The sequence below is a fragment of the Melanerpes formicivorus genome, unplaced genomic scaffold (genome assembly GCF_026170545.1).
Source record: "Melanerpes formicivorus ecotype bairdi unplaced genomic scaffold, bMelFor1.0.p_v2 SCAF_45, whole genome shotgun sequence".
Classification (NCBI taxonomy): Eukaryota; Metazoa; Chordata; class Aves; order Piciformes; family Picidae; genus Melanerpes; species Melanerpes formicivorus.
The window spans coordinates 2,528,498-2,538,941 of record NW_027142397.1 but is presented as its reverse complement, the minus strand read 5'-3'; the positions used below and the strand labels follow the sequence as shown (position 1 = coordinate 2,538,941).

The 10,444-nt window shown below is 61.4% G+C and overlaps 1 protein-coding gene across 3 annotated transcripts; it reads right to left on the bottom strand.

The window, feature by feature from the left end:
• Positions 1 to 159: 159 nt before the first annotated feature.
• LCK (LCK proto-oncogene, Src family tyrosine kinase) lies at positions 160 to 9,804 on the bottom strand. 3 transcript variants are annotated; one of them, XM_068159266.1, is made up of 12 exons: positions 9,370 to 9,804; positions 6,041 to 6,147; positions 5,662 to 5,918; positions 5,428 to 5,526; positions 5,188 to 5,291; positions 4,914 to 5,063; positions 4,368 to 4,520; positions 3,135 to 3,314; positions 2,671 to 2,747; positions 2,186 to 2,339; positions 1,402 to 1,533; positions 160 to 506 (listed from the first exon to the last, which is right to left on the bottom strand). In XM_068159266.1, exons 2-12 carry the CDS (start codon positions 6,140 to 6,142, stop codon positions 304 to 306), a joined length of 1,611 nt encoding a protein of 536 aa, XP_068015367.1. In that variant the 5' UTR covers positions 6,143 to 6,147; positions 9,370 to 9,804; the 3' UTR covers positions 160 to 303. The 3 variants fall into 3 exon arrangements, with proteins under 3 accessions (XP_068015367.1, XP_068015369.1, XP_068015366.1); XM_068159268.1 differs by lacking the exon at positions 9,370 to 9,804 and having other exon boundaries at positions 5,662 to 5,752; positions 5,837 to 5,918; positions 6,041 to 7,446; XM_068159265.1 differs by lacking the exon at positions 9,370 to 9,804 and having other exon boundaries at positions 6,041 to 7,446.
• Positions 9,805 to 10,444: the final 640 nt, after the last annotated feature.

Sequence of the window (10,444 nt, the reverse complement as noted above, 5' to 3'; positions counted from 1 at the left end):
TTGCTCCCAACCAAGATCAGTGTGGTGGGCACCTGCTGAGCCCCACACAGCTCCACCAGAGCCCCCAGTGCATGCCAGCCCTCTGCTGTTTGGAGTCACTTGTTGGCTTTCGCCATCCATCAGCTTCTGGAGGGAGTGAAATCCTCTGCTCCAAAGATCTGAAGCGCTTCAAGTCTTTACTGCCCAGGTCCGGGTCTGCCAATGTGCCTCGGGGCAACATGTATGGAGTCTGTGGGGACCTGACGCAGGGGGAGCACCCACGGGCACCCCGACACAAGGGTGTCCCAGCTGCTGCTGGAGTCCTCACGGTTGCTGCTGGTACTGGCCCTCGGTGGCGGTGAAGAAGTCCTCCAGCACACTCTTCATGTACTCAAAGGTGGGACGTTCCTCAGGCCTCTCCTTCCAGCACTGCCTCATCAGTTCATACAGCTCCCCTGGGCAGTTGTCCGGCTGCGGCATGCGGTAACCACGCTCCAGCTTCTGGATCACCTCAGGGTTGGTCATCCCTGCAAGGGCAACACACACAGCGCTGAGCTGGCACCGCGAGGACAGCACACACAGCACCCTGCCTTTCCAAATCCCATGGGAAAGCTTCCTGCTCCCCAGCAGCCAGCAGATGGAGAGGGGAGATTCTGCCACTCTGCTCTAGGGAGACCTCACTTGGAGTTCTGTCTTTGTCTCCAGCTATGGGACCCTCAGCATGGCAGAGACATAGATCTGCTGGAGCAGCTCTCCTCCAAACACAGGCTGAGAGAGTTAGGGTCGTTCAGCCCAGTGAAGAGAACTTTCCAGAGAAACCTTAGAGCAGCCTTCCAGTACCTAAAGGGGCTACAGGAGTGCTGGGGAGGGGGCTGTTCAGAAGGGCTTGGAGTGATAGGATGAGGTGCAATGGTTTGAAACTGAAGCAGGGCAAATTTAGGTTGGACATTAAAAGTCCTTCACAACGAGAATGGTGAAACACTGGAAGAGGTTGCCCAGAGATGTGGTTGAACCTCACCCCTGGAGCCACTCAAGATCGGAATGGATGCAACCCTGGGCAGCCCACTCTAGTTGGAGGTGTCCCTGCTGACCTCGGGGCGGGGGCGGGGGGGAGTTGGACAAGATGCTCTTTGAGGGTCCCTTCCAACCCGATGCAATCTGTGCACCCTGCCTCTGAAAAGCTCTTGGTGGCTTTCGGGCGGTGGCAGGACACGTGTGTGTGTGTGGCAGCGGTGGAAGCCACGGCAGGGCTGGCCGGGTCGGGAGCCAGGAGGGGCTGGCGGCAGCGGTGTGCGTGCGGCGCTGCATGCACACAGCCGCAGCTCTGCGCCTGCGCCAGCCGCCCGTGCCAGCCCCGCCGGGTGCCAGCCCCGCTGCCAGCCAGCCCCGCTGCCAGCCTGCCAGCCGCCGGGAAAGCCTGACCTGGATAGGGGATCCGGCCGTAGGTGACAATCTCTGTGAGCAGGATGCCGAAGGACCAGACATCCGACTTGATGGTGAACGTTCCATAATTAATGGCCTCCGGCGCCGTCCACTTAATGGGGAATTTAGCCCCTGAAAAGCAGCAGGGGAGAGGAGGAAATAAAACGCTGCAGCCGAGCTGGAAGTGTCCCTTGAGTTTAACCTGATGTGACAGCCCTGAGTCAGCCTCTGTCCCTGCTGCGCGCCTGGAGCTGGGGCTGGTGGCAGCCAGCCCCCCCTTGCCCTCCGCTATTTGGCAGGCTACAGAGCCCCCGGGGTAGGCTGGCACCCCCGCGGCGGGCAGCACGCCTGTTCCTCCGGGAGCCACTAGATAGGGCTGTGACCCCACCGAACACGGGGCTGGGGGCACAGGCGGCGTCCTGCAGCCCCCTCTGGCTGGAGGGGAGAGCGGGATGGAAAAGGGTGGGGGGGGAGAGCGGGGTGGAAAAGGGTGGTGGGGGGAGAGCGGGGTGGAAAAGGGGGGGGGGGGGAGAGCGGGGTGGAAAAGGGTGGTGGGGGGAGAGCGGGGTGGAAAAGGGGGGGGGGAGAGACTTCTGCACCCTCAACCTGCTCCCCTCTCGCAGGGCTTCACACCATCCTGCAGCTCCTGGGGTACTGCAGGGACCCCCAAGCAGGGATGCAGGGAGGTTCCCTTCTCCCTTGGCACTGAGCTGTGTGCACCCCGAGAGTGGGGCTCAGTGGGGGGGCCCGGGGGGCCGAGGCAGAGGGGGCCAGGGCCACACACCCTCGCGAGCTGTGTACTCGTTGTCCTCGATGAGCCGAGCCAGGCCGAAGTCGGCGATTTTGCAGCAGAGGGCATCTGACACCAGGATGTTGGCAGCCCTCAGGTCCCGGTGGATGTAGTTCTTGGCCTCGATGAAGGCCATGCCTTCAGCAATCTGCAGTTGGCAGTTAATTGCAATTAGACTGGAGATTAGGAAGAAATTCGTGGCAGTGAGGGTGGGGAGACACTGGCACAGGTTGCCCAGGGAGGTTGTGGATGCTTCCTCCTTGGAGGTGTTCCAGGCCAGCTTGGACGAGGCCTTGAGCAACCTGGGCTGGTGGGAGGTGTCCCTGCCCATGGCAGAGGGGTTAGGACCAGGTGATCTTTAAGGTCCCTCCCAACCCATTCTATGATTCCAACAGCCAGCAGCCCAAGCTGGGCAGAGCCAGCTCCAGCTCTGGCAGAGCTCTCTCCACCAGCAGCTCCACAGCTCCGTCCCCACTCGCCTGTGCAGCCATGTCCAGAAGTTTGTGGATGCTGAGCTTGACTCCTTCTGAGGTCTTGAGGAAGTCCACGAGGCTGCCTGCAATGAAGCCAGCAGGTCTCTGCACAGGCAGGCACACTGCATCTACTGGGGCTGGGTGTTGCAGTGGTGGAGTCACCAGTCCCCAGCTGCAGCACCAAATGTGTAGCTGAGCAGCTCACAGCCCCCACAAGGGCAGGTAAGAGCAGACAGGCAGGAGAGCACCTTGCCTGCAAGGCCCTTTTACCCCTGCCAGGGCTGACCCCCAAGCTCCCAGCCGCTGGAAGAGCAGCGGAGCACAACGAGGCGAAGGAAGCTAAAAGCAGCTCCATAAACAAAAGCCAACCCTTGGCCACTGATGGGGGCAGCCACGAGCTGAAAGACCACAGCTCTGCACAGCTCCCAGCCACCCCCACCCATGGTGGGCAGCAAGTGGGGTGCCCTCACCCTTCTCCATGTACTCTGTGATGATGTAGATGGGCTCCTTCGTCACCACGGCGTAGAGCCGCACCAGCCGTGGGTGCTGCAGGTTCTTCATGAGGTTGGCCTCCGCCAGGAAGGCACTGGGTGACATGCTGCCCTGCTTCAGGTTCTTGATAGCCACCTTGGTGTGGCCATTGTAATAACCTGCAGAGGGATGGGGCAGAGTGTGAGGAGGCAGAGGGACCCCCCCACCGGTGGGCATGGCCAGTGGATGTGTGGCAATAGCGGTGCCAGTCACAGAGGCAAGCATGGGGACCACTCAGGGAGCATCCCAACCTAAAGCTGCACAAGGAAGAGATGTTGGAGATTGCAAAGGTTGGCTGAAGATGGGCAGAGGACCTTTGTGCCCTGGAGGACTGTTGGAGTGGGGCCAGAGGGCTTGGGGGCTAATCACAGCTCAGCAATGGTCACCTCCTGGGGCAAGATCTGTAACCACATCCAAACCCACCAGGCTGATGCTTTGGCCTGTGGCTTTCAGCCACCAGAAGGAAAGGAAGCTGTTGCTTGATGGGCTTTGAAGAGGAGGGGTGATGGGGGTGTGTGTGGACAGTGCTGTCCAAGCCTGGCTCCTGCTGGGTACCTGGAGGGGACTTTGCAGGACAGCCAGCACCCAGGGGAATGAAGTCAGGGACCCCACTGAGAAGGAGGATGGAGGGGAGTGAGGCAGTGTCAGTACCTTCCCCACCACTCACCCAGGGAGCAGGAGATGCTTTCGTGGCTGGGTGGCAGCATACCAGAGGCCCTATGCTACCTCCAAGCCCCCAGCTGCTCCCAGTGTCACAGGGACAGCCACAGCAAGGGTCATGTCCAGTGCTTGTGGGCCCCATGCCAGACCCACGGTGAGCAGAGCCCAGCTGGAGGAGGACACAGTGCAGCCCCCATACATGACACCTGCACCAGCACCCATCCTGGTGCTGGGTGCCTGCCCAGGCAGTGCTGCAGGGGTCTGGGTGGCAGGGGTGGGAGAACTGGGGAAGCTTGGACTGCTCTGGGTAAACCAGAGCTGCTCCTGGGCTGCTCTAGCTGCTGGTTTTCTCCTCTCTTCCAAAGCCTTGTGAAAAGCTGAGCTCCCACACTTGGGGCTGTGCTGGCTGCTCCATGAGAGACCCTGACTGAGGGCACCACAAGGTCCATCTGATGGTGCCCACACCAGTGCCCTCTTTCAGGAGGAAAGCCCCCATTTTCACCCAGGCTCACCCATCCACACTTCTCCAAACTGCCCTGCTCCCAACTTCTCCACCAGCTTCAGTGACTCCCGTGGCACCTCCCACTCATCCTGCCACCAGGGCTTCTGCGGCTTCTGGGTCCGGCAGGGCTTGCCCAGGCGAGTGCAGAGTCCATCAGCGCTGCCTGTGGCACAGGGGCAGGGAGTGCCAGCATCAGCATGGGCAGAGGGCACCGGGCACCCACCACAAGCTAACAGCCTGGCTGGGGTGTGAGCAGAATCCTAGAACACATCAGGCTGGAAGGGACCCTCAAAGGTCATCTTATCCAACCCCTTGCAGTGAGTAAGGATACAGAATCATGGAATGGATTTGGTTGGAAGGGACCTTAAAGATGATCCAGTTCCAGCCCCTCACCACCACCACGGGCAGGGACACCTCCCACTGGACCCGACATCTCCAGCTAGATCAAGTTGCCCTCTCAAATGTGACCTTGAGTGTCTCCAGCAGTGTGTTCTGCTCATCCCATCCCCATCCCTATCCAGTCCCCCTCCAGGAGCAGCTCCTCCGTGGCACCTACGTGTGTAATGCTCCACCAGCTCATGCAAGCTGCTGAAGGTGACCCGGGGGGAGATGTAGTACCCCCCGCTGTCCATGTTGCGGATCTTGTAGTGCTTCACCGTCTCGCCCTGGTTCTGGTCGAAGTCCCTCACGGACAGCGAGTAGGAGCCTGGGGAGGAGGGGGGCGGGGGAGAGACCATGTAGGTGCGGGGACCCCGCACTCCTCCCGTGCTCCCCAGCACCTTTGCCAGGGGCTGCGGCGGGAGGCGGCGGCAGAGGCTGCAGGGTGATACCTTTGGAGGTTTCGCTCTCCCGGATGAGGAAGGAGCCGTGCGTGTTGCCCGACGCCAGCAGCTGCCGCTCCGCATCCTTGCGGCTGATGTTCTTGAAGAACCACCTGGGGGCACAGGGCAGGGTTAGGGCTGGGGAGGTTGCTCAGGCCACCTTCAGCCACCGGTGCTTTGTGGGGGGCGCTCCTGGCCTCTTCCCCCCTGCCACCAGTGCGGCTTGGTTCCTGCTCAGCCCCTACTCACGGCTCTGGCTCCAGGCTGTTCACCATGGCCACGAAGTTGTAGGGGATCAAACCCTCCTGGCCGGTGGTGAGGGACTGCGCCTTCCACCACTCCCCACTCCTGCAAGAGCACAGCAAGGTGAGACCTCCCCCCTCAGTTGCCAGGCCCCCACATGGACCGCCCCCCCAGCAGCACGGGGCCGCGGGCTGGGGGGCTGCAGGGTCGTGCCGGGTGGTGCCATTGGCGCTCACTCACTCCTCCAGGACTCGCAGCTTCTCTCCCTTCCGCAGCTCCAGGTCCCCATCGTGCTTGGGCTCATAGTTGTACAGGGCCACCACCAGCTTATCTGGGAGGGCAAGTGGAGGGGCAAGGTGGCGGTGGCCAACCGAGGGGGTGTCCACAGCCACCCCCTGCCACGGCTGGACCTTACCTTGCAGGGGGGAGCATGGTGGAGTCGTGGCCTCGTAGGACACCAAGGGGTCTTGCACCTCGGAGCCGTTGTGGATCAACCTCTGTGAGAGGACAAGGAGCCCCATGAGCCTTCACCTTCCCAGGGCTGGGTTTGGCCATCCCATGGCCACCACCAGAGGTGTTTGGCCACTGGTGTTGGGGGGGCCACTCGCCCCCTCCTCACCTGGCGCTTGCTGTCGGGGTCGATGGGGTAATTGCAGTGCTCACAGATGTCGATGTTCTCGATCCAGTCCTCATCGTAGTCTGAGCTGCAGCAGCAGCCCATGGTGGCTGCAGTGAGATGGGACATGGGGAGGGAAGCCTTGTCTCTCCTAGGGTGCCCATCCCTGTATCCATCCATCCATCCATCCTTCTGTCTGGCTGCCCATCCTACACACTCCCCAGGTTCTCAGCTGAACTGGGGACGTGCCCTGACCCCCTGGCACCAGCCCAATTTCCTCCTAACAGAAGTTAGGTTTGTTCCTCAGACCAAAGTTCTGGCTTGGGTCATTAAAAGCACTGAAGGCAATCAGTCCCCAGCCTCAGGCTTCCCTTCCCCACCAGCACAGCCTGGACTTGCCTTGCCTCTTTCACCAGCTCCTTCCCACCCTGCAGCACTTGGCCTGATACCTACATTCTCCACCTAGATCCCAGTCGAATCATGATGACTCCACCACCTCCTCGGAACAGGCTGCCCAGGGAAAGGTGGAGTCACCATCCCTGGAGGTATTTCAGGAGGTGCTGAGGGCTGTGGTTTAGTGGTGGTGGCTCAGCAGCAGCAGTGGGATTGTGAGCTCTAGGAGAGTGGTTGGGCTTGGTGATCTCAAAGGTCTCTTCCAACCTCAATAGCTCCATGCTTTGGTTCTGTGATTCTATTAGTAGCCCAGCAGCAATTAAAGTGCCCTTGCATGGCTCTGCAACAAGCTTTGGCTGGTGCAGGCACCTCCCTGACCCTGAAAGCAGCTCCTGGGGTGAGAGGCGGATGTGAGAGCTCCCCGACCCATGCTGCCTCACCTCCAATTTCCTCCTCTCCCCCAAGCTCTCCTTAGCCTCCTCACCACACATTGAGCCCCACCACTGTGCTCCTGCTTCTCCTGCATCAGGGATGCCCTTTAAGCCCACCCCCTCCCTGCTTGGGTGCCCCTCATTCTTGGCAGCTCACCCCGAAACATCAGCGATCCTCCAGCCTCAACCATCAGCCCTGGTCATGGTGACACCAAGCTGGTGCAGGGCTACAGCCCAGGGTCCCTGGCACTGTGGTGTGGACATTGGGACAGCCTGGGAGTGATGCCAGGAGTGTCTTATGGGTCCTGAAACCCCCACCCAGCAGCTCTCACGCAGCTTCCCCTGCGTGCCAAGCGTGGCACAGAGCCAGGAGCCCTGGTGCTGCCTCAAGTGGAAACAGCCCTGGAAAAACCTCTTCTGCAGAATCCTCCTCGCCTACACCACCAGAATTTATCTCCACCAACACTTAGCCTCCAAACCCTCCTCTCCAGCCTCTGCCCAGCCGCTCTGGGGGCTCTCTGGGGGTTGCAGCACCGTTTCCGCAGGGCTGGCAGCCCCGCGGTGCCCAGAGCCAGCCCAGGTGTCTCTGCCCCAGCACCCGAAGCCAGCAGCCACCTCTGCAAACATCAAGCAGCAGGAGCTCTTATGTGGCAGCCTCAGAGCAGCTGCAAGGGTCCCTGCTCTCACCGTGCCCTGCAGAGAGCCAGGTCCCTGGCACACCGCTGAGCCGTGGCAGCTGCTTTGCTGGGCCATGCTGGCCCCTGGCACTGCCAGCACCATCTTCTCCTTGGTTTCCTACCCAGGAGCCATCCTGTGGCTCTGGGTCACAAGCACACACTTGAACTCACCTCTCTGTGCTGCCAAGGAGGGCATGACAGTGGGTGCCTGGTTTGAGTGGGTATCCCCATGGGTGCCCGGAGGAAGATCCTCACAGCAGGTCCCCAGTGGAGGGTGTGGAGTCCCCAGTGTGCCACCAGCCCCAGCCATCACAGCCAACTTCCAGCCAGACCCCCCCCAGATTGTGCTGCCAGGGCTGGTTTTGCAGACCAGGAGCCCTTAGAGAGAGCTGAGCTCAGCTGTTCTGACATCCACAGCAGGGACACTGTGCCACCTCCGGGTGCCCACCACCACAGCAGCCGAGGGCTGACGGTGACTAAGGTCCTCCCAAGCTGTGAAATGCTGCTTTGGGCACTCAGATGTGAGATCCCACCCTGGTGCCTTCAGCTTCTGGGGACACCTATTTGCAAACAGACTTTGGCACCCAACACCAAAGGGCTTTGGCCACACCACAGTGCCCTGATGCTGGCAGGAGGAGCAGGCAAGGCTTTGGTGATGCCCAAGCACAAGCCTGGCCCCACAGAGGAGAAGCTCCGTCTGCCCCAAACCTGGCCACAGCCCTTCAAAAGCCTTTAGCAAAGGCAAGCAGTGCCAGGAGGTGTTTTTTGTCCTTCCTGCCCCAGGCAGGGGTGGGGTGGGAGGTGCTGCTATTGTGTCTTTTTTGCCTTCTGTACTCAAGCCACAGCGAAATTTCCACCCAGCAGCTGTTTCACCTGCACTGCACCAGGGCCCTGCTGGTGACAGAGGGCGTTTGAGGTTGGCCTTTGTCACTGCATCTGTGCAACCGAATTTCTCCTGCAGAGGCTGCTGGGGAGGGAGCTGTGGGTGCCCCTGCCTCATGCCCTGTGCCCTAGGAAGGTGGCTGCGTGTGGGCATGGGTGTGCACGAGTGGTCTTGCACCACCTTGTAGGTTCCTCTGCCCAGCTTTGCTTGGGAGCATGGCTGGCCCTCCACCACCCCACCCCCAGCTCTTCTGTGCTGTCCCTTCTGCACACACTGCTCTGCCCAGGTCTGCTTGGCTCCTTCCCACGTGTGGGTGGGAGTGAGGAGGGCTAAAGCCTGGGCTGACCTCATCCCTACTGCTTTTCAAGACTCGTTGGGGTGCCCTGGATGTCCCCAAGCCAGCTGTGACCCGGCTGGGCAGTCAGCCCTGCCCTGCTGCAGCCTGGCAGAGAGCTGGAGGACCATGGCCCCAAAGCTGCCATCACTGTGGGGGTTGTTTGCACCAAGACAGCACCAGAGCCAGGTGTGTCTCAGTGTCTGACCCCCCCAAACTGGGCAGTGGACCCCAATGGGCCAGCACTAATCTGCTGCCTGTCCCTAAGCCGCTCTCATCCACGGCATGGCCCTGGGGACAGAATGCTCACTTTGCCCTGGAAAGGGGTGGCTCAGAGGGAGGCTCCCCAGGCAGGCAGAGGGCATTGGGCTGGCTGCTTTCACCCCAGCTGGGAAGCTACAGAGGAACAGGGAGCACGACCCTGCTCCCCCCATCCCTTACCTGGGCACCAGCACTCACATCCCCCACCGGCATAAGCCCAAACCCCCATTTCTCTCCCTCCCAGAGGGATGGAAGCACAGTGAGGATCCCCCCGCCCTCAACAGGCAACCAGATGGTCCCCAGCTCCCAGAGCCTGGTGGGTGCAAACCCTCCCACCCCCAGGTCCCTGTTACCTGGTGGCAGCGAGGCAAGGGAGCAGCAGCTCTCAGACTCCCATGGCCCAGCAGCAGGGGCGAAGGTGGTGGTCCCCACTCACGTCCTCTCCATCCCTGGGCAGAGTTTGGTGACCCTCTGGGGAGCAGAGCCCAGCTCCCTGCTGCCACTGCTCGCTCTGGCTCCCCTCTTGCCCTGGTTTCCTGCCTCATGAGCAAACTCTAGAGGAGCTGTTCACAGCTCGAGCACAACCGCAAGAGCTGCTGACGAACCCCCGATGGCTTCCTGCCAGCCCTGGCACCGAGGGTCCCTGCTCCCCCTGCCCCTGCCAGTCCCCAGGCACCAAGGTGGGCAAGATGCTGAGCCTTGGCAGGAGAGCCAGGTGCCACAGGCTGGGAGATGTGTTGTGAGGAGCCAGCGATGGGCAGGGGATTGCCACCTGCTGCCCAGGCAGTCCCAGCCCACCGAGAGCTCTGCTCCCCTGTACTGTCCCCTCTCCAGTGCCCAGCGTGGGGAGACTGGCATTGCCTCCACCAGCCACCCCCATCAGACCCTTCCCAGGTGGAGGGACTCCTCCTACACGCCTCAGCCCCCACTTTGGCCATCCACACCAGGTCACCCCAGACCTTAGCTCCCTGGGAGCCACGGTGACAGTGGCTGGAGCCAAGGGGACAGTGCCATGCCCTGGCCATGCTGCCAGCCCTGTGTTGCCAGAGCCAGCTCAGAGCAGAGCAACCACAGCAGCATTGTCTTGGCTTTTGTGATCAAACATGAAGCCACAGGTACCTGCTGGCTGCTCTGTGGAGGCAGAGGCAGGAAGCCCAGCTGTGCTGGTGGGGGGGTGTCTGTGGCAGCTGGGGGGTGGCATCGTGGTGGCAGCTCCGGATGTGGCATCCACCCTGGCAGGGACATTTCCCAGGGACAGCAGTGGAGCCCCATTCCCATCGTGCTTGCCAAAGCCATGTGTGCCCCAAGCAAGGGGCAGCTGGGCCCCTGGGGTGTGCTGCAGCCTCTCCCTGTGTCCTGCTGCTACTCTGGGAAGGAGAAGCAGTGCCCAGGATTATCCCCGGGTCACCCCACAGCTCCTCCAGGTCA

What these genes read in the sequence shown, in the direction of transcription:
- LCK (XM_068159265.1), bottom strand. Translation starts at nt 6,217, where the DNA reads ATGGATGGATACAGGGATGGGCACCCTAGGAGAGACAAGGCTTCCCTC. An exon ending in GTTTGGAGAAGTGTGGATGG is followed by an intron (nt 3,315 to 4,367) that starts GTGAGCCTGGGT and finishes ATCCCTCTGCAG; the next exon opens with GTTATTACAATGGCCACACC. An exon ending in CACAGAGTACATGGAGAAGG is followed by an intron (nt 2,748 to 3,134) that starts GTGAGGGCACCC and finishes GCTTCATTGCAG; the next exon opens with GCAGCCTCGTGGACTTCCTC.